The following is a 25,262-nucleotide window of genomic DNA, read 5'->3' as shown; positions in this document are numbered from 1 at the left end:
AAAGCTAGCACCTTTAAATTAGATTACCTCGGATAAAAGAATAATGCTTTAACGTAGCATGGTATGTCAAGAAACACAATGGTGATTGGCAAGAGTCAAGGAGGTGAAAAGGAACAAGAGAAAAGTGGCTTTAATTTGGTGCTTCTATTCTTGAGCTCAATATCACACCTCCCCTCACAAGTCACAACCCCTTTTCTCCTTCGGAATCTCCCTTTTGCTATGGCTCTACAAACTTTGCTTTTTTAGCAAGTTTAAATTGATGCCATTAAGCTAATTCTATCACGTACGTACGTGTATATGATGATTTTCTCCTATAAAACTTTACCAAACTATAATATATATTCGGTAAGACATCCATTAAATAAACTAATTCTATAAGCATATTAAAGCGAGTTAAAGACAAATCGACAAACACATTATGGTGCTTATTGACTCATTGTATCTACAAAATTATTGAATAGGATTTGAGAAAGTGAATTGACAATGTTTGAAATCCCATATTATATCTTATGCTTTATGTTAAACAAAGCTTGACAACATCACTTAATAAGGACAAGGCAGAAAGATCTTGTTTTTGGATGTTGAGAATCGAGTTAAAATTGTATCTGCAAACCTTACTCCAACAACACTTTGTATGTATAAAAGGGCTATATACAATGTGAGGATTAAAATTAACTAGAGGCATAAAAGCCAAATCATCAAACGCGACCAAGAGTACTAAACATGATACTTAATTACTCATGTTCTTGGACTGGGAGCGCGAGGAGGAGGTTGTCCTCCACGCGCTAGCACGTGACAGCAACATGCCATGTTATGCACGACTATGCCATTAACACATTAAAAGTACATACATTTGTTCCAATGCTTAGATATAAGCTTGAAAAGATGGATCCTTGAGCTAATAGAAGAAGGCAGAGTAAAATAGACTTAAATACTACTTGTATAATAGTGAAAAGTGCTCTTTATAATTAATATTGGCCTTTAAATGCACGGTCTCACGTAATGGAAGTGGGTGTAATGGGGCATCAATGCATCATATCTTTATGCTACCAGCCTTGATATGTAAAGTAAAAAAAGGTTGATTGCTTGCATCTTTGAAATGGAAATTCAAAATTTATCAGAATGTATTTCTAAAACATTGTACAAATTTCTATACTAATACTAAATTAAGCTGCAGATTGTAACCAATTTACTACTCGTATCGATTAATCATTAGTCATTACACAACATATTTACAAGAAAACGTTCACAACCATTATAAACCCGAACGCCTTCATAAATCATAAATCATACTCATACAAATCTCTTACTCCTACTAGTAACACATTCAAATGTTAGTGGAAACTAGAAAGTAAAAAGTACAATTAAATCTCTATATTAATATTATAGAGACAATACAACACCAATCTCCCTGGCATCCAAAAATTTGCCCCCACTTTTTTTGTTCTTCTTCTCCTAATTTCAATCCTTTTGTCAGGCAATCAATTTCAATCCCCAAACAAACAAAAGTCCTTTTTTTGACCCGTTTTTTCAACCCACTTTCTCCTCTCCCAATGTACATTTAGTACCCTACATTATTTGGAGACCCAAACCCTTTTCAAACCCACAAAATACTCTTTTTTTCCCCTCAAAAAGTCTCCTTTTTTTTTTTTCCCTATAAATCTAAATAAATTGCATTTTTCTATAGTTATAAATATTTTTCTAAGCAAAAGATTTGGAAAAAAGTGAGAAAAAAATGTTAATAAATGTCTAGATTAATCGATCAGACAAACTTGGTAGCCTTCTAAAGAAGTTTAGACTAGTTGGAGGCATTGGTTCTCTAAACATGGGATGCCTCAAAAAATAAAACCCAAGTGCTACGGCAACCATTTTTGGGGGTACTGCATATAATGTTATTGTTATCATAAAACATACCCCTATAAATAGTTTTGTAGCCCTTGGGTCACGCCAACTTACTAATGCTTGGACTCGCTCGCCTTGGGTCGCTAAATCCCCCAGCACGGTTTGAACCCGGGCTGCCAAGATTCGTAACCGATCATATCGAACACGGATCAAGTCTGGTGGTGTTGAACTTGGGACCGTGTCGAATTCTTCGTCGAGGTCATCCGGGTCTACGGTTTCCGCTTGTGATAATCGGGTATCCATACCCGCGGGTATTTTGGGTCGGAACCGGTAATACCATATTCCAATTAGGAAAATATAGAGGAATCCGGTTGGGACTATTAAGTCAGGATACCAAACTAGGACCAAATAAAGAATGTGAACCAAAATTGTGGTTAATGGGTTCCTCCATCTTCTTATATGGTTTAACCACTTTGCTAACCCGATTGCCCAAGCGAGCACGGCTACAATCCGAAACCAATTAGCTTTGCTTTTCCTCATGCTCCAAGTATGTGAATCTGCATCTAACATGTACCTGACTACTTCAGGCCCAAGTGGTGGCTCGGAACGGGCTAGCCAAGCTGCTACCATCTTAGTGGCAGCCCCGCGAAGAGCCTCTTGTTGAGCCACCCCAAGTGGTCGTAGGTAATGCATCCGTGGAAGTAGTGGCTGCCCATAAATACCACACGTATCCGGCAACAAAGACGGGCAAACGAATCGGACCGCCAACTCAATTTCACCCATTTTCTTAAGCCCGGTTCGGAGCAATACCAAAAGAGGATAAGAATTAGTATACACCTTGTTACTCTCCAATGTAGACACCCGTATCCGAACCTTACCAATCCGATAATCCGGCTTCTCATCCCCCGGGTCCGTAAACATCCGCCAATTATCAAATACTCCGATTGTCAACACGGTACACGGGTCATAAACCTGCCACGTGTACTGCTCGTTCCACCTCGGGTCAAAACTATCCGTAACCGTCCTGGTCCGAACCCATTTCTTACCATACTTAGCCACACAATAAGCATCAGTAGACCCCTTACCCGGACCCTTAGTTTTCATCGGTAGCAACCCACGTGCCCCAAGAACACCAAGCTCTAATACCCCAATAGCAGGCTTCCACAACTGCTTCGCCGTCGGCCGGTAATCACTACACACGTGAGCAGCCTCATCAAGCACGTGATACCCACCTTCTAAACATAACCTCAAAAGAACCCTCCCACAATATGGCCCATCACCACCTCCACCACCACCACCACCACCCCCACTACCACCCTCCAAATTAACCCATTTTGCAGCCACGTGTCGCTCATCGATTCGCTGCTCGATTGACCCCACAGGAATAATAGCGTGGCCTAAAAGCATAGGATCCTTACTAGTCCTATCTTCAACTAACAGAATCAACTGCTCCTCCAAAGGTTCCCCTGCAATTAAAATCAAGTCCTCATTAAAATGTACCGCAGCTCCACCGTGTGCACTCATAGACCCTCGTCTCGTTCGCAACGATTGAAACCCCAATTGGGCTTTAACCCGAATCTCCGGTGCCGTCAATGGAGGGAGGTTCGGCGGAATGTGGAGGTCTTGAGCCTCGATCACCGTCACCCGAAGATACCATAGTTTTGGGGACTGGTACACCTTGGCACGAGTGTAGGAAACACTCGGCTGCTGCGGAGGTGCATCAGATGTCCACGCTTCAGGGAACGCGTCATCAGCTTGGGTTCCTAACCAAACCGCAAGCTGTACGTCCCCTGAAACGCCCTCCCCTCCCTCTAGACGATACCATTGCGGGGCCAGCGGACTATCGGGCGGGTCCCGCACTGGCACGTCTGAGAGGTCGAAACAGACCCCTCCTAGGAATCTCTCCGTTGCCGAGTCCCATATCGAGATTTCGAGGGTCCCGGCAACGGAGGGTGAGGGAGAGGAGATTGCAAAAACCTCCTGCCATTCCGGGTTCTCGGGTGGTTCACCCGGGCGATAGGCAGCAGGTTTTGTACGAAGCGGTTGAGTCGAGTTTGTGCGTATCTTGATGTATGGATTCTCATTAGGTGTTAACCCACGAGCCTTTACAATTCGAACAAAGAGGTATTGCATTGGCTCAACTAAGTCGAATGCTGATATCTTCTCTGTTTCAGGAACAAATTTACCAGATATTACTCTAGGAGCAAACTCACCGGGTGCGGCTCGTTTATGAGCCGCAGCCATTCGTCTTATAATCTCAGGCGGAGGACCCTGCATTTCCGGCGGGGGATGGTGGTGGTGAGGGTGGTATTGTTCTTGCTGTGGTGGCGGGTATCCGTCATGATGGTGGTGGACAATCGTTTCGGTTGTCGCACCACCTTGAGGCGGACCTTGAGGGGGAGGACCATGACCTTCCTCAACAACCATACCTTGAGGTGGAGGACCATGACCTTGAGGGTAAGGACCATTTCCAGCTGCTTCTGTTGCGACTTCGGTTGGCATTGGTTGAACAACCTCTACCACTCTGCCTTGCTCTTCCTCCCTTCTTTGTTCGGGTTGGACCTCCGCCATCTCAGGAGGCGGAGGTCCACCCCCACCTCCTCCGCATTCGCCTTGTTGCGGAGGAGGTACCTCAACAAGTTCATCAAAGTAATAAATTCTCAACCCAAGCTCCCCTTTAATCCAACTAAACACACTCTTCTTTTCCAAAGGAAAATACACTAACCCTTCATCACCTCTCCTAGAAAATTGCGACCCATACAACTTCACCCTCCCTAGGAAATGATTCTTCCTAGCTGCACCCGAAGGCGACATTCGCTTATCATGATACACCTCAACATTAAGCTCCTCGAAATCCATCGTATTCGGGTCCGAAACAATGAAGTCCAAGGGCTCATTCCAAGTCGGGTTAAGGTCCCGGTACTTGGTAGTAGTCCTCTTTCTTTGCCCATCGAAATCGACCACCACATACGGGCTTGAACTCCCTTGACCATCCTTAGGGAGCAAGTCTCGAGCATCGATCACCTCGACGATTAATCTTCGTACGAGTCTTTGCTCGACGACATTTGCTCCCTGATGAGGGTCATTCGTAGTCTGAGGAGGTGGTGGTGGTGGTGAGCTCATAACTTCATTGTAATGAACTTATGATATCCTCTTTTTTGTAAGGTTAGACAAGATTGCCGTTGATAGCGGGGAGAAAAAGAGCACACAATTTTTTCTTTTTAGGAATAAGTGATGGTGGTAATAATTCTAGTAGTGGTGTTTTGTTTTTGTTTAATTATTTATGTGTTCCTGTTTTTCTGGACTTTGGGTTTCAAATTAGTGTATAAGCGTGTTCAGATTTGAGGGAATGTTTTTTTGGGTTATTAATTTACCTTCAGATTCTATTCTTTTCTTGAAGGTTTTGTTTGTCTATTGGTATTTGGGCCTTTAAATTTACTTATGTTTACTGTATTTATTTATTTATTTATTTATGTATAATTGTTTAATTTTATTTGTTTATAATAATTCAGGTTCCCTCCTTTTTGGTTTTGTTATCAGCTTCTTTCCCTTTGATTATGGTTTCATGATTTGCTAAATCTGTCTTTTATAGTACTGTCTGTTGGGTTTCTGTCTGAATTTTATTTATGTAATCCTAAAATGAAGGTCAAGAAGATTAAAGGCATATCGCGAAGTTAAATATACTTAATTAATAGGGTAACAGTACAAATAATGCAATTTGGATTTAGTAAGATTTCAGGGGAGGTCTAGATGTACGCAATCTTAGTGCTAGTAAAGACTCAAAGCTGGTAGAGTAACGCGATTAGCAAGATTCTTAGTTTAATTTATTTGTTCTCGTGATGCAGTAGGAAAGAATTTGGGAAAGATTGAAGATTACACAACTAGGAAGTGATATGGTATAGGAAAAGGTTCAGATGCCCTGTATGTGCAAATGTGCAAAGCATATGATTCCACCTCAAAATCTTAAGGCTATGAGTAAGCTTGATCTCTTCTTTTTTATTTTATGTTTTTATGAAAAGCAACCCTTAAAGATTTTGAATAAAGGGGTTTTTTCTAAGTGCAAAAGGCATCTCCTTTTATTTTTGTCACAGATATGTTCTAATATTCTTCTGAAAGAAACTTATCATTGTCAAATACCTTAACTTTTTCTGGATTATGTTATTGGCCTTTGAATTGTATCACGTCATGACAATTCGATTTTTTTGCAACAAGCTAATAAAGATGCTCTCATAGTCTCATCTCCCTTTACTGTTCCGCGTTGAATTTCCCTTAATCCTCTTGAGCATGAACCAATTGATGACTAATTGCATTAGATGCGCTTCTAAGTCCTGTATGTATGTCCCAAAACAATATGTAGTTATCTAATGGAATTAGAGCTCCAACCTATTAAGATGACAGTATTGATCAATGATCATGAGTTCTGTTAATAACCAGTGTTCTTAAACTTGTAACGCGCTCTCTGTGTATTCTGTCAACTTCTCCCTGCAGTAATTAACAAAAATGGCCTCTTTATTTGAGTTGTTTTGTAGTCTAAAATATGCATAAATTAAGTTGAGAAACGATTACTAAGAAGATGATATACATCATGTTTCAAATATTTAGGATTACAATATGTGCTTTTCATCTCAACTCCCAAAGATGCTTCTTCATTTTATGATGCTCCAAAAATAAGGACACCTTTTTTCTGTAGTGGATTTTTGAAGATTACAGAACTGTTTATTGAGAATCAGATACTCCAAATATAGGTAAAATAAAATAAAAATTCTGTTTTCTTCATACATTGATATCAATTATCAATTAGTTATTGATTCTGAAGCATGTACTCCGTATATCTTTTCGTTTCATTGTCTGAACAGCTAGCTAAAATTCGATACAAAGGGACTCTTGTACTGTCATACAAGAATTAAGATGAATGACATATAAAACTTCCATTATTGCTTTTATTTAGTTGCAACGTTTTCTTTCTAAAGAGTAAACGGAGAAATAATATGTTTTGTCATTACACTCATTAGCACCACTTCATTTATACTTCGGATATATCTTAAAGCTCTAATGTGGTATATATGTATAAGTATAACTTCATATGTTAGACAATTACAGTATGAATCCGAAAATAAGGCCTTAAAAACACATCTTGATCATTGTTCTTGCGAACAATCAATACAATTTAATAATTTATGATGCAGCAGAACAAGAAACAGAATTTTTAATTTGGTGAGGGGTGCATTTTGTGAGACAGTAACACCCCAAGTGTAAATGATATAATGGATGCTAAAAGAATCCCTTTGTTCTCAGCAATCTTCCCCAGTACAGATGCCTTTTGATTTTCGGGTTGTAGTATTTTCTCTTCCGGCTTCCCTGTGTTTTCGTCTGGTTTAGGGATCTTGGGTTCTGGCTTTTTCTCTTTCGGTTTCTCTGTGTTTTCATTCTTCTTGGTGTCACTTGATACATAATTATTTATGATGCCGCCTGTAGTAGCTGTTGTTTCCTGCGCATTGGTGTCACTGCCTGGTGCAAGGCTATTATGAGCTTCTTGTAATTTCACCCCCTTAGGACCGTTACTTGAAGCAGGGCTATCATCTTCTTTCGTAGATTCTACCGGTTCATAATTCATTCCCTTGATTTCGTTGTTGCTAGAAGCAGGACTCACGGCTGTAGCTATATCAGGTTTGCTGGTATCTTTGTTTTCATTTGTGTTGATGTTGTTGGTTGAAGCTACATCTGCACTACTTAATTTCCTCGTTTCCTTTTTCGGCACCTTTGGGATACGTACTCTTAGTGTAGCTCCATCAAATATCTTTATTATGTTGTTAACGTCTCCATCTTCTGGCACATTGAAGCTCTTTTCAAAATGCTCTTGTTTCTCATCATCTACCTTTCTCCTTCCGCTAACTACTACGATCCCAGATTCGTCGACATTCAGCTTGATATCGTCTTCATTAAAACCTTCAAACAAAATTTGTGTTCCAAAATTGTAAAATTTGCTCATGCAAGATAACTATATGTACTAGCCATAACAAGTTAATTTTATGTGTATGTGTACAAAACAAAAATTATTTGACATAAAAGAGAAAGTATAATGTACAAATTAAATGAATGTATTAAAGTGCATGAATTAGTCTAACCAGGAAGATTAACGAGAAGGCAATGAAATCCAGGAAAGTCATTAGTCCACCCTGAAGATGGGTGGATTTCTTCATCTACCGGACCACGGCGAGGAACGACTATCCTAGGTGTAGTCCATCTTCTCCGTGTAAAATCTGCCATATTTTGAAGTGTTGAAGGAATCCCTAGATGCAACAACGATTTTATGTCTGTTTTATATTTTTGAATTGTATGATTGCGATGGATGTGTCAATGTTATATACTCGTCGTACTATACTAAATATGGAAATCTTAGGCTAGGGAGAAAAGTGTTTGGGTGCACTTTTAAACATGCAAGTTTTTAATTAAGAGAAGTCTTTACTTGTGGTTTTATACATTGCTTTATACCAAGCTTTGGGTTTGTATACTGAAGTTTATTGCAAAGGAAAAGGGATTCTTTGCTTTCAAACTTGTTGTAACAACTTCTTTCTTCAGCTAACTATCAACAAAATGCATGCATTTCACCTGATTTTTGAAAATACAATGGAATAGTCTTATGAAACTCATTTGATATCTTAATTATACAATTATGTGATAACCTTTCTTCTTGGTTCCCATAAATTTGGCTTGGGTGGTACGAGTTTCTCCTACCATGTCGTAAGGGCGGATCTAGAAATTTTTTATAACTCGGGCCAAAATTATAAAGCATTTCAAATAATAAAGTCATGAAGGGATATGAGTTTAATAAACCCACACTTAAAATAAAAATAAAAAAAAGCAAACAAGGGAAATTGAACCCTTGACCTTCCAAATCTAATGAACAAGTAACTAACTAACTAAAGCTAAACCTACTGAACTTGTTTATTTGTACAAGATTTTTTATTAATATAATATTAAAATCTAGGCATTAGGGGGTCAAGGCCTGGGTAGGCCCCCCTTGGATTTGTCTATGACATGTTACAATAATTTCAAATGAGTTAAAAAAAAATAACACTAGTTTTTTTAAAAAAAATTCAGATGAGCCATGCATTATATTAATCAAAAAATAAAGTTACGAATAAAGAAAAATCAGTAATTCATTATCTGTAGTTCTGTTCTGTCAAATAAAACATGAATAATTCTATTTTTATCATATGTGTTTTTTTTTAAGGTAGCCCACCCGGTTCACCGGAGCTTAGCTCCGACATCCGGATCCAACTCGGGTAGCACACCTGGCTTATGGTGGGTGAGTCTCCCAACAAGAGTTTCTGCATACGGTGAGGCTCGAACCCGAGACCTCCCTTAAGCGACATGAAGTTGCTTACCACTTGAGCCAACTCTTGTTGGTATTTTTATCATATGTGTTGCATTGTATGCATACTATATATAGTGCTACAAGCCTACAATCTAGAATAGACCAATTAGTGCTTAGCTTAATCAGTTAGTAATAAGATAGCAGTTCTACCCTAATTGAGCTAAGGTCTCAAGTACGAGACTTTGGGACGTAACAACTTGTTTGTGATTAGAAATTTATTTATTTATTTTATTTATTTTATTTATTTTTTTTCTTTGAAATAAAGTAGACTTTTAGGGCCCGTTCATATTTACTGAACTAAGCTGAACTGAACTGAACTGATTAGAGCTGAACTGAACTAAACTGAACTGATTGGAACTGAACTGAACAGAGCTGAAATGAATATTTTATGAGAGAGGGAAATTAAGAGCTGAACTGAACTGAACTGATTGGAACTGAACTGAACTGAACTGATTGGAGCTGAGCTGAACTGAACTGAACTGAAATTAAGTAAATATGAACAGGCCCTTAATTTGAATGCAACTTGATACATAGAACAATTCAACATGACTCATGCAATCTATTTGAGATTTCAATTACTTAGCTATGACAATGTATAGTGCATTGAAAAGTCTCAACTATATGAGTAATCAAACATATCACATTTTGTTGAATTATATCCCGATCTCATGCCACCAAATAACATATGTAAGAGTCTCACATAGATAAAAAAAAAAAAAATAAAAAAAAAAAAAAATAAAAAAAAAGAGAGAGAATTAAACACTTTATAAGGTTATGGGGTTATCCCTCTTATTGTCATATGGTTTTGGAATGGAATTTTATTTGGACTTGTGAGATAGATTATCTCTTTTGGATTGCGGGTGCGGCTCTGATCCGTATTTAACACCGTGCATGGTATGTTTCATCTAAAAGCACATCAATTTTTTTTTTCGTGCCTTTCTCTATTCAAGGCCAGCCTTACAAAAAAAAAAAAAAAAAAAAAAATCCCCCAACATGTTACTCTCTCCGTTTTTAAATAATTGCTCAATTTCTACATGTGCAGAGTATTAAAAGAAATTGAAGAAAATAATAAAATATGAAGGTAGTGGGATAGGTGGAGAAATAAAATAATGTAAAAAGCAAAAGTAGTTGAAAGAAATAGGGGAAAGAGAATATGAAATTAATAAAAATATAATTTGTGTTGGATCCACTAGTTGAGAATAATGTATTAAATATTGTAAAAGTTTTCTAAATAAGGAAATGAAGTAAGTACTTAAAAACGGCCGGAAAAAGAAAGTTGAGCAAGTATTTAAAAACGGAGAGAGTATGTATTATAATAAAAACACATGACAATATCATATGTCATGCTTGTCAAAAAATTATGTTCTTCCTCCGTTTCTTTAGACTTAACATATCTGTTTTCACGTTTGCCAATGTATTATTTTAATCGTTTATATCTTTAATTAGTAATAGGAAAAAATTATACATGTTAGATATTAAAATAATATAATCCGAGACGAATCTAATAAGATCCCACATGACTATATTTTTTCTTAGCTATAAATCATCAAAGTTAGTCAAAGTGAAGTACATGAATAATAGTATAAAGTCAAATTGTTGCAAGTATATAGAAACGGAAGAAGACTAGGTAAGTCACTAATCTCATAGTAGAGCTAAGCAAAACTAGCCTGGCCCGATTTTGGGCGGGTTATGGGCAGCATTTTCTGGCCCAAAATTTTAAAATTTTTGGTCAGGCTTGGGCATGCATTTTTATGTTATTTTAGTTCATTTTTTTGTCTGGCCTTAAATTGACCCAAAAAGCTTGCACAACCCGGCCTTTTTAGGCAGGTTTGGGCATAAAAATTTTGGCCCGAAGCTAGGCTTGACCCGGCCTGACCCGAGAAATGGGCAGAATATCTATGCCTTGGCCCGGCCCAAAACCGGACTGGCCCGCCCATTGATCATGTCTATCTTAGAGTAGAAGACATATAACAATAAGGATTGTTTATTACCAACAACAAATTACAACATTAAGTTACAATTATGATCTAATATCATATTTACACATAGGTTGCATCTTCAAAAAAAAAAAAGGAAAATGAAACATTCAAGACCATGAATATGAATCAAGTCTCCAATTTCATTGCAGTTTCAGCAAGATAGAGCTAGCTATCAAGTTGGACTACTTGTAGATGTAAGCTGCAGTAGTCTGTAATAGAGTAAGCACAAAAAGTAAGAATGCAGCAATGACTGACAAAATTGCCCATGGATGATTGAAGTATTTGCTCCTCAAAATAGCCATGTATCGATTTCGACGGGATGAAGCGTAGCGATTCACATCTCTGCAAACATTGGAGTAATTACGGTACCTTGATGAATTAAAAAGGACGTTTTTGCCAATATTGTTGAAAAGCTTTACAACATCATCATCACTTCCTAGACGATTAGTCAATATGTTGCTTTTAACTAACACTTGCACGTCTTCCACGGTGTCTATCAATTCGTCAAGGAAGATAACATAATCAATGATGTAAGTATCAACGTCGTAATGGCACTGTTCAAAATAAACCAAGTTCCGCAGGTTGGTTTCTGTGGAATCTAGAATATTTAATTTCGAAATCGTTAGTTTCCCCTTAGTGAATGTTACATCAAGTGGATTGTCACTTTCACCTTCCACAAATGTGACTCCTGCGTCTATTAGTTGCTTGGCAGTGTACCAAAGACGACCGATTGAATCATCATCACTTTCTATCTTGATATGACGCTGACGCTGACAAAATAATGATGATGGATCAGCTGATGTTCGATTACTTGTATTTGGTTGGTTGCGCAGTGGTGTGCTCAAAGTAAGGCAACAGGACATCCTTTGGAGATCCAATAAATGTTCAATGCTTGTTTCATCTGTAATTTTGTTACCAACGATAATACTCTTGATAGAGGTGCTTCCGGGGATACCAACACCAATCTTGCTTATAAGTGTAAGAATAGCATTAATGAAGGTATTAGGTTGGTAGGCGTTACCAAATGCTATATCATAGATTCCCTTGAGAACAAAATAAGGAATTTGGTTCTCCAACAGAAATAAGTCCATTATCGAATAATTAATTTGCGTTGCTAAATTTTTCCCAAGAATAGGTATATTAATAAATGAGGGCCTATTGATGCTCATGAAAAGGTAGATCATGAATGCAGCATCGAGCACTATCATTTTAACAAACTCGTCACTTGAGAGTCCACTTTGATGTTGATAAGAGCTGCGGATTTCCCTTTCCCTTGTTCTTACATAATCGATGTAAGTATTCAAGCTTTGACAAGCATTATTTGGATGTTGAAGGAAGCAATCCAAGAAAATCCATTTTAACTCTTGCATGGTTTCCAGTTTTGTATCTTGATAGTATACGGGACCAATTGATATCATTGAAGGCTGATAAAAAGATTCATGCCCCTTCAAGATAAACTCATGAACTTTATAAATGCAACAGTTCTTAAAGCAAACAATCAAGGATGATCTCATCTTGTAAATCATTGAAGTTTCCAACCTGGTCTTTACATTTTGTAGAGTGATGTTTCCCATCTGTATTAATCGTAGAATGTAAGTATTTGTTTATTTGTTTTTAAATTTACTCTATCTACTTTTTCCGTGTTTTATTAAGTGTTACACTTTGACTAACACATAGTCTTAGGCAATTTAATTGATTTAAATAAAATAAGAGTTAAGTGGTATAATTGGAGAATTAAAAAATTGTTAAAGAAATATATATAGTGGAGTTAATAATTTATTGAAAAAATAATGAATGAGAAGGGAAATAAATAATAAAAAACAAAATAGTAGTTGGTTTGGGTAGGGAGCATGAGAGGAGAGACCTACGGTCTGTTCACATTTTAATGTAGATATGTGTAACAAATAACAAGTGCAGTTGTTCAAAGAATATTGCTCCAAAAGTCAGGCTGAGTCAGGCCCGGCCCTTACATCATGCAGCCTATGCGGCCGCACAGGGCCCAAATTCGATCGGCAAATATAAAAATGTACAAGTATAAATTATACGGAGTACGTAGTATATGCATGCTAACTTTAGCCTTGTGGTTTATGGAACTCATGCGTGTTGCTCCACGGTTCAATTCCCATTTCCCACTAACAACCTTTTTTTTTCCTTTTTTTTTTTTTAAAGCTTTCCCACTAACAACCTTAATGTTCAATATTTTTGGTAAAACGTAATGAATGCCTATTTAATTTCCACAACCATTCTTGTCAAAAAAAAAAAAAAAAAAAAAAATTTCCACAACCATTAATGCTTTTTTTTTTTTTTTGGGTCATAATAAATGACTAAACCCTTTTATAGCATTTATAAATTTGTTTTTTAACGGCCGAAAAAAACAACGATTTTGTTTTCTGGCATTAAAAATAAATCGAGTAGAGAAATTCATGTACAGTACCAATTTTTACACTCAACTTCTCATTATGTCACATCACACACTCAACTCCTCATTACGTCGCATCAGACACTCAACTCCTCATTATGTCACATCACCTACTCAACTCCAAATCACACACTCAACTTCTCATTATGCCAGATCACTTAGGCTCTGTTCTGTTCACCGTATTTTCACTTATTTCAGGTGTAATAAGTTCAGATAAGTTCAGTTAAATTCAGATCAGGTCTAATAAGTTTTAATAAGGGTTAACCAAGTACAAATTACATCTAAAATAAGTTTTAATAAGGTCTAATAAGTTCAGATCAGTTCAGATAAGTTCAGATAAGTCAAGATAAGTTCAGATCAGTGAAAATCAGGTGAATAGAAGTCTCAACTAAATTTTTAAAGAAGTATGGATGAGAAAGTTCAAACTCTTAACCTCTTTAGTAAAAATAAAAAAAAATAGAGATTATTTTTGAACCATCTAGACTACTCCCTTCGTCCCCAATTGTTTACCCTATAATAGTATTTCACTTTATTAAGTTTTGATTGAAATTGATGAGAGTGAAAAGTTGTGGAACCTAAGGCATTTTTGTTAGAGTAAAGTGATGGTCCCTATGTATATTAGTAGTACGGAGCATTCTTTATAAAACGACTTAAAATGAAAATTGGGGCAAACAAAAAGAAAAAGAGGGAATAATAAATAATTTGGCTCTAAACGGTAGGTGGTAAAAAACAATTTTTTGGGTTTATTTGGTGGTAAAATACAACTTTTAAAAGAGTAGGTGGTAAAAAACAATTTGTCCAAATTTTTTGGTAGTAAAAGTCAAAAATTCCAAATAATTATGCTCTAATCTTGCACACAAATTAATACTATACTATAAACAATAGTGGACCATTCAGGGGGGCCATTAGGGGATTGACCCCTGGCCCAAGCCCAAAAACTATTAGGGTGATTATTGTAATTTAATGAAATAGCCTAGTAAATAGAAAATATGTAGAAGTAGGCCCAACTATATGTACTATGGTTTCTAATATACTGTACAACTATACAGACCCTTTTTTAGATAGCAAATTTCTTATTTTTTTTTTAAAATGTCTAACTTTCTCTCTCTAGTTTTTTCTCTCTTCCAAGGGTGATCATTGGAGATTTTCCTTCTCGCTTTTGGCGAGGGGGCTCTAAGAGTCTCCTTGGTCTTGAGGCTTAACTATTTCTCCTCAAATTGTTTTCTCTTTGTTTTTGTTTATCTTTTCCTTTTTTGCAGGTATTGAAGCTCTCTCCACTTTGCCATTCTCGCAACCTTCCCTCTCTTCCTTTCTAAGGAATTATGGATGATCATCCTATTATGGATACGACCATGGATGATATCCCGGTCCCTGAAAATATTGCAAATCATCCCCCCCCTCCTGGAAATGGTGATACCGTTCCTAATCAACCCTCAATCCAAACCTCACCTGTGACCCTCCTAAATCCTTCTATGTCCTTTAGAGAGGCTGTTAAAGGATCATCCCAATGGTTTCCTGAGGCTCGTGACATAGCTGTTTCATCCATTCAATGGGAAGAAGAGGATGTTACCATCCCTAACTCTTCTTGTACCATTTCCTTTGCTAAAGAAACCCTACAAAAATTACGTAACCCATGGAAACTTACTCTAATGGGTAAATGCTTAGGAATTTCTGTTAGGCCCTCCTTCATAACCCAAAGAGTTCGTGCTATGTGGCATCCAAAAGGCACACTTGAAATCATTGATCTTGGGAAGGATGTTTATCTCTTTCGTTTCTCAATCCTTGATGATTATGAGAGAGCCCTCTTGGGTGGTCCTTGGTTTATTCTTGATCATTACCTAATGATCACCAAGTGGAAACCCAACTTCCGACCTTCTATGAATCCTTTCAACAGAATGACTGTGTGGATTCGTTTCCCGGAACTCCCGGTGGAATATTACGATAAGGATGCTCTCTTTGAAATTGCCAAGATCGCCGGTAATCCTATCAGGGTGGACTATGCCACTGACCATCTAACCAGAGCTAGGTACGCTAGAGTCTGTATTGATATAGATCTAACTAAACCCCTTATTACAGCGGTTTGGGTTAGTAATGGTTGGCAACAAATTGAATATGAAAATATTCATTCCTTGTGTTTTAAGTGTGGAATAATAGGCCACCTAAAAGAAAAGTGTCCATTGATGGATAAAGGAAAACAACCCATTTCCACTTCCCTCGAGCCCACCTTGATTACCAACTTTGAATCCACTATCAAAGATGTGGATAGTGGGCTACCAGCTGCTACCCAAACTACTAAAGCTAGCCCACCCCATGTTACCCCTATCTCTGTTAACCCACCTACCCAACCTTCCAACTCATATGGTCCTTGGCTAATTGTTTCCAATAAAAAATTAACCCATAAGAAAACAACTAACAAAAATACAACTCACCAAATGCCAAAACCTTCTAACAATAAGAATAAATTAATTACCAAGAATATTTTATCCCAAAAAGCCCCTATTTCTCCTCCTTCCCAAGAAAATCACTTTTCCATTCTAGCCAATGAAGGAGAAGAAGATGAAAATCCTCTTTCAGAAGAAAATATTTCAGCCGAAATTCTCTGTAAAGAAATTTCTATACTCAAGGGAACTGAAGAGGCTTGCGTGCAACCCGGATTAATTTCTGCTACTCCTTCTGACAACTTCGGACACTTGGCAATGGAGGTGGAAACACCAATCAACGCCATAGAAACCCACCCACAAACCGTCGAACTTCCCCCTTTAAACACTCCAAGTGAATTAAATTCTAACACTGATATCCACACCTCTTCAATAATCTCACACATTGAAAAAAATTCTCTGCAAATTAGCCATGGAAAGAAACCCTCGAAACACCTCACTTCCTCACCGTTCGAAGCGAATTCTGGCGCGGCCACCGCGGCGCAACCGCCGATTCTCCCCTCCATCCTTGGTAAACCGCCGGAATTCTCCTCCGGCATCGCCTCCCTCGCCAATTCCCAACCTCAATCTTCCCTCAACGGAGCTATCCCTTGCTCCACCTCTTCTGGGAACTCTGATTCCCCCTCCACCTTCAGAATTCCGACCGCCGCGACCTCACCCCTCCCTCCTGTCACAAATCCTACCACCGTCGTCCTCCCTCCCTCCGTCAACCACCATCTTCACCACCCCGAAAACAATAACCGAAATTCAGGAAATAATTCGTGCTTCCCCATCTCAGAGCAGCTACCGTCCGCCGAAACCACTCTTATGGGCCCCACTGGAATCACCGATAACAACGACGAAAATCTCCTTGATGCATCAGACCCTTCTCCACCTCAACCAGTCTGCTCCATCCCCTGTTTCGCCACCACTCTCACCCAAACCTCGTTGGTGCAAGGAGCGAGCTCATCTCCTAGGCCGCAACCCAATTACTCCACCACCTCATCTGAGAACTCTTCCCATTCTTCCCCTATTATTCGATCCCATCGAGAAAGACGTCGAACTACCGGAAAACCTTATGATATTATCTCAGACTCAAAAGGATGTGGTGGGCCTCAGACTAGAGGTCAACTTCTGGGAATCAGCAATGACAACAAGGGAAGTTCAAGCAACTCTATTCCCTCTATCGATGATGGAAATTTATCCATCGACACAAGCACAGCAATGGGAGGATTGGAAGATTGCCCTTCCACCTATCCCCCCGAAGGAACTCAAATCTGATTTTATTCAACTCCCCTCCTTTCCAAATTTAAATATGAAAGTTGTTTTATGGAATGTTCGAGGTGCGACAAGAAATGACTTTATCCCACATGCTTGGGATATTATTGCTGCTCATAAGCCTTCTATCTTTATCATTCTAGAGGCTAAAAGTAATGGAGTACGTGCTTTAGAAGTTAGTAAACTTTTAGGGTTCAATGGTTTACGATTTATTGAACCTAATGGTACAAGGGGTGGGATTTGGCTCATGTTCAATGACAAAGTTGAATTAGTGCTTTACAACTCTAACACTATCAATTTTTTCCATGCCCTTTTCAAGTTCAAACCTCATAACAATGAGGTGCTGCTCACTGGTGTTCATGCTCCGTCTAATGCTACGGAAAGACACCGCCTCTGGAACAATCTCAGAAACAACCTTCCACCCGATGACACCCTTTGGATGCTTCTTGGAGACCTTAATGAAGTCACCTCGCCTACTGAAAAGATGGGGGGAAGGAACTTTAAATTGTCGCAATGTCGTGATCTCAATTTACTTGCTGATGCGGCTTCCTTTGTTGATCTTGGTTTCCATGGAAACCCCTTCACTTGGCATAATGCTAGGGAAGGGGCTGCTAATATTCGCGAGAGGTTGGATCGAGCAATGGCAAACCCGAGTTGGCTCAATACCTTCCCTAACACTCAGGTACTTCACTTACCTAGAACCTTTTCTGATCATAATCCTCTCCTTGTTACTTTGTTTAATAATAATATCCCTGGTAATTATCCTTTTCGTTGTAAAGCAGCTTGGCTTGAACACACTTCCTTCAAATCTTTTTTTACTAATAATTGGTCTTCTAATAATTTTGATTTCATTAAAGGAAGAGATGACTTCCTTCGAAATGTTAAGAATTGGAATATTAATGTTTTTGGTAATTCTACTAGAATAAAAAATAATCTTATTAAACGAATAGATGGTATTCAACGTAGCCTTTCAAAACGCTTTTCGAACTTCCTGTTTAATTTGGAAAAAGATTTAATAAATCAGTTAAACTTAATTTACCAAACTGCGCGTATTTCTTGGGCTCAAAAATCTGGGATGGACTGGAGAAAGTATGCCGATTGTAATTCAAAATTTTTTCATATCTCTGCTAAAATTAAAAAATCTCGTGGCAGGATCCTTTGTTTAAAACTACTGATGATGAGAGTGAACCTTGGGTTCTTGATCAAACGATTTTAAAAAATATGGCCAGGGATCACTTTATAAAAATTTTCTCCTCTGTCATTATCCAACCTGACCTTCAGCTTCTTAATAGATACTCTTACCCTAAGGTCATAGATTCCGAAATCTCCATTAGTCTAGGTGCTATTCCCCTTCCTGATGAAATCAAAACCAACCTTCTTGCTATGAATTCTATTAACTCTCCAGGACCAGATGGGATTCAATCTATTTTCTTCCAAAAAAATTGGGATGATATTGGTGCTAGCATCTGTGATTTTGTCCAATCCTGTTTTCGAAATGGTTGTATTAGTAATGATATAAATGAGTCTTATCTTTGCCTTATTCCTAAAAAGGATAGCCCTACTACCATGGCTGATTTTCGGCCTATAGGGCTCTGTAATACCATTTACAAATTAATTACCAAATGTATTGCCACTCGGTTAAAACCTTTAATGAATAATCTGATTAGCCCTTACCAATCTAGTTTCATCCCTAATAGGTCTATTGATGAAAACATTATTATTATTATCAAAGAAGTTGCTCATCTCTTTAATAAGTCTTCTAAAAAAGCTAATATTATGGCCCTTAAAATTGATTTATCCAAGGCTTTTGATAGCATTGAATGGAGTTTCATTGAGGACACCCTTAGGGCTATCAATCTCCCTAATAATCTTGTTGACCTTATTCTTAGCTGCATATGTTCCCCTACTATGTCGGTCCTATGGAATGGTCAAGTTACCCCCTCCTTTAAGCCTTCTAGGGGTATTAGACAAGGTTGTCCCCTCTCCCCCTACATCTTTGTTCTTTGCCTTGATCGTCTCTCTTGTATGATACAAGAGGTAGTCAATAATAAAACGTGGAAAGCCATGAAAATTGCTAAAGATTTAGAAATCTCTCATCTTTTTTACGCGGATGATGTTTTCCTCTTTGGCAAAGCTAACCTTGACAATATTAATGTGATGATGAAGGTTTTGGATAATTTTAATAAAATTTCTGGTCTATCCATTAACATACATAAATCCACCATCATATTTCCCAAAAAAATGGATTTTAACATAAGGAAATCTATTTATGAATATTGTAATATCAGGAACACCACCTCCTTTGGAAAGTATTTGGGGATTATGATAAGCCCTAACAAGCTCAAAATTGGAGACTATTATGACCTTTTAGATAAAACCTCCTCTAGGATTAAAGGGTGGCAAAGCAAACTGCTCAATATGGCTGGCCGTTCTACCCTCATTAAATCTGTCCTTAACTCCTTTCCTATGTATGCTATGCAAACTAATGTGCTTCCTAATGCTATCACCAATGAGCTCCAAAAAAGAATTAAAAAATTCCTTTGGAACAGGGTTGATAAAAATAGATACATTCCTAGAACTTCTTGGTCTATCGTTTGTGACCCTATTAATGGGGGTGGTTTAGGCATTAGAAATCTCAAAATTTGGAACCTTACCTTCATGGCAAAACTAGGGTGGAAAATTCTTACTCAACCAAACAAATTATGGGTCCAAATTTTATCTAAAAGATACCTTAAATACTCCAACTTCATGGATTGTCTCCCTAATTCTAACAATTCTACCATTTGGAAAGTCATTCTTCGTGGTAGAGACATCCTCAAAAAAGGTTTAGCTATTACCATTGGGAATGGGGAAGACACCTCTATTTGGTTCCACCATTGGATTGGTGAAGAACCTTTCTACAAAGATGACTCCATCCGTATCCCCAATAACAAGGGTCATTGGAGAGTCTCGAATATCATTAGAAACAACAAGTGGTATCTCCAACCCATTTCTCACCTTCTTCCTCATAATATTATCACCTCTATTCTTTCTACCCCTCTCCCCTCTTTTCACTCACCTAAGGATAAGCTTAGATGGTCTCTTCACCCCTCCGGTACCTTCACTATCAAATCAGCTTACTTCTCCTCTCTTCCCCCTCCTAGCTTCCCCTCTTCCTTCCTAGCTAATTTCCCTTGGTCCTCTTTGTGGAAAACTAAGATCCCTTTTAAATATAGGATGCTCTTATGGAATATAGTTAGACAAATTCTTCCAATAGGTTTCATTCTAGCTACCAAAATCCCCCTCTTTGACCCTATTTGCTCTAGGTGTAACTCTTCCAATGAAGACTTTATTCACCTTTTCAGAGAGTGTCCTTACTCTTCATCCCTCTGGTCTATTATTTTTGAAAAGTTGGCTAAATCTGATTTTAACTACTCTGAATTTTATAATTCTGATTTTGAACATTGGATTACTTTTAATTTGAATTTAGACCACTCTTGGAAAATCATTTTTTGCCTTGCTCTTTGGCATCTTTGGTCTAGAAGGAACAAAATGATTTTTGAAGGCATAACTGATTCCATCTACTCTTGCTTTAATAAATTTCACTACGATTATTGCATTACCTTGTCTATATCTCAGGCCATACATATCAATTCTGCTGCTGCCTCTTCAAGCTCACCTAAATTTTGGTCCCCTCCTCAAAGGGGATACTACAAGCTGAACACCGACGCTTCTTGGATTAGCTTGGGAGTAGCAGGTGCTGGTGGTGTCATTCGATGTCACTCAGGCAAGTGGCAAATTGGTTTTGCAATGAGGATCAAAGCTCTGGGTCCTGCTTCTGCTGAACTTATGGCAATCAAGGAGGGATTGATCACCTGCTATGCTAGAGGAATCCGCTACCTCGAACTGGAAACTGATGCTCAGGCCGTGAAGTATATGCTTGAAAATCCAATCTACTACATTGACCATGAGCTTTGCAACCTTATTAATGATGTTGTTACTCTTCTAAACAAGGATTGGAGTGTTACGATTCTTCATGTCAAACGACAAGCTAACAAGCTTGCTCATGGTTTAGCTGAAATTGGAAGATTGAGATCTGATGATGAAACGGGTTACCACTTCTACTCTCCTGCTACCCTCTCCTCAACCTACATGGAAGAATTGGCTCACTCCCTTGCCATGGTGGGTGAATCCTGATCACGCAGCTGCTTCCTCTCACAGGCCTGCTACAGCTGCTGCAGACCTCACTCTGTCTACTGCTACTCTTACTCGTGCTGCTGCTGCTACTTATCTTATTTTTTCTCGCTTTCAGTTTCTAGTTCATCAACTTATGTTTATTTCTGTCTTTTGTTGCTTAGCTAAGTTTCCAAGGCATGGTAATTTTCTCCCTTATGCTGCCTGGTTTCTTGCTTTGCATTATCCCAAACACTTCCTCTGGTTTGTGCAGGCCACCCTGTACACCCTTTTGTTTTCTGGTTCTCAGGGATGTTCCATAATCACCCCTTTGTAATATAATTTCGTCTCTTGTTATTAAAAAAAAAAAATTTCTTATTTTTTACTACTTCGTATTAGATAGTTTAGGTTTTGACCTTTCCACCTACTTTATCTCCTACCATCTAGATTTTCTAAGCCAGTTATTATTATTACTTGTTTCCTTAATTTTTTCTAAACCTTAGCAATTTAGGATGTACTATTGAAATATAAATTTGGCGATATAGATCTCTTTTATTTTTATTACTTATGTAACACATTTTATTTTGATCGGCCCCCTAACGAATATTCTTCAAGATCCGCCACTGACTACAAAAATTTTGAAAACTCATCCCTATATTATTAAAAGTCTAATTAAATGATTATAAATAGTGTTATACTAACTAAACCCCTTAAATTATTTATTTACATAGATACCCCCATTATGTAGCCTTTTTTTCTCTACCTTTTAAATAATTTGAGATACCTCTTATAAATAGGGTTTAGAACCCTTTAAAACTAAAGTTGTGATATAAACCAAATTGAAAGAGATTCCCAAACAAGGCTAGCTATGTGCTCGCATAGCGCTCGTTAGCCACCCTAGTACTTATATTTAATGTAAACTATAAAATAATGTCGAAAGTAGATAATTACACATACAAAAGTAAAAACACGAGACAACACATGAACTACTCACTAGTTAAGTTACTTTAATACCGGGTTATGAAGAAAACTTGACCAACGTAAGGGATATTAGAATTATTCTCTTTCACTATAACTAGTTTTTGGCTCGGGCAATCTCCCGGGTCATAATATATGTGTTATAAAAAAGCTTTTTTGATAAAAAATTATTTGATAACATATAAATATAGATTAAATTAGTTACATTAACTTTAGTACTCATACTATTTAAATATATTTTTCCAATCATTATTGAACATTAAAATACATTATCCAATATCTAGTAATCAAAACCATTAATTTGCTTTGTTTGATTTCAAGTTTATGAGTATGATTAAGTCTTTTTTAACAAAATATTATAGACATGAAATGATGAAATGTGGCATTGGAATAGTGGGTGAAGTTAAAGTATATAATCATGGGGTTATAAAAATACTGCATAATGTGCATATCTAAGCTATATGAAAATTCTTTCAAAAAAAAAACTATATGAAAAACAATTGTGGGGACTTACAGCAAATTAAGAAGATGTTGCAACAATTGGATTGAACACGTACACTGCGCCTCGCAAGGTACCCCGAGAGTGCGAAATAAAAATAAAATCAGAATGAAAATATTTAGTAAGTTTTAAACTGTTGTTATGTGTAAATTTTTTTTTTTTTTTTTGTTAAGACAATATATTATGTGTAATTTTTTGCCTTGCTAGATTGGTATTCTTTTTATACAGCTTTCCAGCTTCAGCTTGACATTATTGTTAAAGTAATGTTCTTTAACAAAGTAAAGAATAGAATATTATGCAGTAAATGCAACGATACTACTCAAAGAATAAAATAGTATTCTTTTCCACTCTTTGTAAGTTCCCTCTAGGGGTTTAGACAAATTTGGGTGAACTAAATAATAGAATGACTTTATTATCATTTATCACTAAGTTGAGTATTTATTATACAAAACCTAAGATCATAACATAGGAAACCATTTCCCTAAAATTAAAGATACACTGATCTAACCATATATCTTAAAGATATATTCTCTAAATAATCTATAACTTTATACTAAAGGCGAAGCAAGGAATTACACATGTCATCTCTTGGTTAAAAATTTTCCCTCCAAAAGTTTTTTATTTTTTATTTTTTTAATTTTTTTGGCCAAAGCTTCTTAGAGAAGTTTATAATACAAACTATACAATAATGTTTAACTTCCTATTTGATAAGTATATTCCATTTGTACACATTCAAACAAAAATATTAATTTTTTATACAATATTATGCAATAAATATGGTTTTCTATCTATAATTTTGTAATGTCATTCATAGTTATTATTTTTATTAGTCGTGCATATATTATGCTCTCCGTTTTCTTTGGTGTGATAATTTTTTTTTTTTTAATTAGAGAACTTTCATCCTATTTTGCAATTAGGTATAATTTTTTTATAATTAAATAGCGTTAAACTAATGATAAGTATTAAGTATTAAAAATTACCGTGCATGGCACAGGACTTAACCTAGTATATTAATATAAATAATCCTAAATATATTATTCACCTAATTATATCAAGGAAAATATATTGCACATATATTCATCGATATCATACCTCTATTCCTAAGAATTTTCAAGGTTTTTCTAACTCCCTCTAGGGTTTTTCTTAAAAAGGTTATTTTAGCCTCCATTGCTAGATTCTTTCTATTTTTTTGAAAGATTTTTATTCCTTTACTCTTATCTCCTATTATCTTTCATCTCTTTTCTTCATGGTATCAATTATGAATCTGGGAAAGGCTTCCATTGGTGTATTTTATTACTGATAATAAGCCAAAAAACTTTTTAATTGCTTTCAATAAAAGATGTCATTCTTGAGATTGTGTAGTTATTCCATCATTTGGTATGTGTTTTTTCTTTGTTTATTAGGTTAGTTCCCGTGCCATGCACTGTAATTTTCAATAACCATTGTATTAAAAAATCATTATAATTAGTATTTTATAAACAAAAAAAATTCTAAAAAATATTGTTGACAAACTTTTATCAATATAAAGGATTACAAAAGATATGTTAGATATAAAATAATGATGTAGAAAATTGATCATAATTATATTTGAATTATTTAATTCTAAAAGAAATTAATAATCTCTTATTTGATTGGCTACTACTAAGATTTATAATCCTACATGGCGCGCTGAGAAAATTAGATCTTACATGGCTCTCTAAAATCTCGGGAAAAACTCCCCTTTAAATATATATATTAGATTATGTTATGTAAAGATTAGGGAATTATTTTTGTATAAAATTTGTTTCTTTAATAGATTTTTACTCAAAAAAAAAAAAAAAAAAAAAACTAATAAGTACACACCAGGAGATAAAACGTGGAATTCCTAGTGTATCTTTTAGTATATAATAATTGATTCCTTAAGGGATATTGAATATCTAGGGTTTCATCATAATCTCCAAAAGTATTTAGAGCACATATATTCACCCAATAAATTACTATGAATCAGTGGATTTCAAGCCACTTTAGTGCCAAGTCACAAATTGTACAGCTTCATATGAAGTTTTATTTATTAAGGTGATTGTTCAAATAAGCAATGTAATTAGTTCTAAGGTGATATGTAATTGTATTGAAATTTCATAATTATAGGAATTGTTTGTAAGTATTGTTGGACAATATTTTATTAATGAATTCGTTTTTCTTTCTTGTAATTTTTTTTTTTTTTTTAAAAAAAAAAAAAAAAAAAAAAAAAAAAAAAAAAAAAAAAACTTTTTCGCATTTGGAAGATTAAGAAATTCTTCTTCAACCCATACAAGTTATAAAATATTCATATGTATTACCT

At 36.5% G+C, this 25,262-nt stretch overlaps 3 protein-coding genes and 1 pseudogene across 3 annotated transcripts; 1 reads left to right on the top strand and 3 right to left on the bottom strand.

Moving 5' to 3' along the window:
* Nucleotides 1-1,725: 1,725 nt before the first annotated feature.
* On the bottom strand, nucleotides 1,726-5,090 carry LOC145598667 (protein QUIRKY pseudogene; annotated as a pseudogene).
* Nucleotides 5,091-6,968: 1,878 nt separating this feature from the next.
* LOC145596487 (uncharacterized) lies at nucleotides 6,969-8,128 on the bottom strand. Its single transcript, XM_081652655.1, has 2 exons — nucleotides 7,968-8,128; nucleotides 6,969-7,788 (listed from the first exon to the last, which is right to left on the bottom strand). The coding sequence occupies exons 1-2, from the start codon at nucleotides 8,107-8,109 to the stop codon at nucleotides 7,049-7,051; spliced, it is 882 nt and encodes a 293-aa protein (XP_081508781.1). The 5' UTR covers nucleotides 8,110-8,128; the 3' UTR covers nucleotides 6,969-7,048.
* Nucleotides 8,129-11,323: 3,195 nt separating this feature from the next.
* On the bottom strand, nucleotides 11,324-23,102 carry LOC145598904 (UPF0481 protein At3g47200-like). Its single transcript, XM_081655306.1, has 2 exons — nucleotides 22,958-23,102; nucleotides 11,324-12,773 (listed from the first exon to the last, which is right to left on the bottom strand). The coding sequence occupies exon 2, from the start codon at nucleotides 12,771-12,773 to the stop codon at nucleotides 11,382-11,384; it is 1,392 nt and encodes a 463-aa protein (XP_081511432.1). The 5' UTR covers nucleotides 22,958-23,102; the 3' UTR covers nucleotides 11,324-11,381.
* On the top strand, nucleotides 17,561-21,489 carry LOC145597122 (uncharacterized). The gene is made up of 2 exons (XM_081653288.1): nucleotides 17,561-17,995; nucleotides 18,466-21,489. Exons 1-2 carry the CDS (start codon nucleotides 17,561-17,563, stop codon nucleotides 21,487-21,489), a joined length of 3,459 nt encoding a protein of 1,152 aa, XP_081509414.1.
* Nucleotides 23,103-25,262: the final 2,160 nt, after the last annotated feature.

The sequence above is a fragment of the Chenopodium album genome, chromosome 20, assembly GCF_948465745.1.
Source record: "Chenopodium album chromosome 20, dcCheAlbu1.1, whole genome shotgun sequence".
Classification (NCBI taxonomy): Eukaryota; Viridiplantae; Streptophyta; class Magnoliopsida; order Caryophyllales; family Amaranthaceae; genus Chenopodium; species Chenopodium album.
Note: the sequence above shows the minus strand (reverse complement) of the source record. Positions and strands in the feature narration are given on the sequence as shown.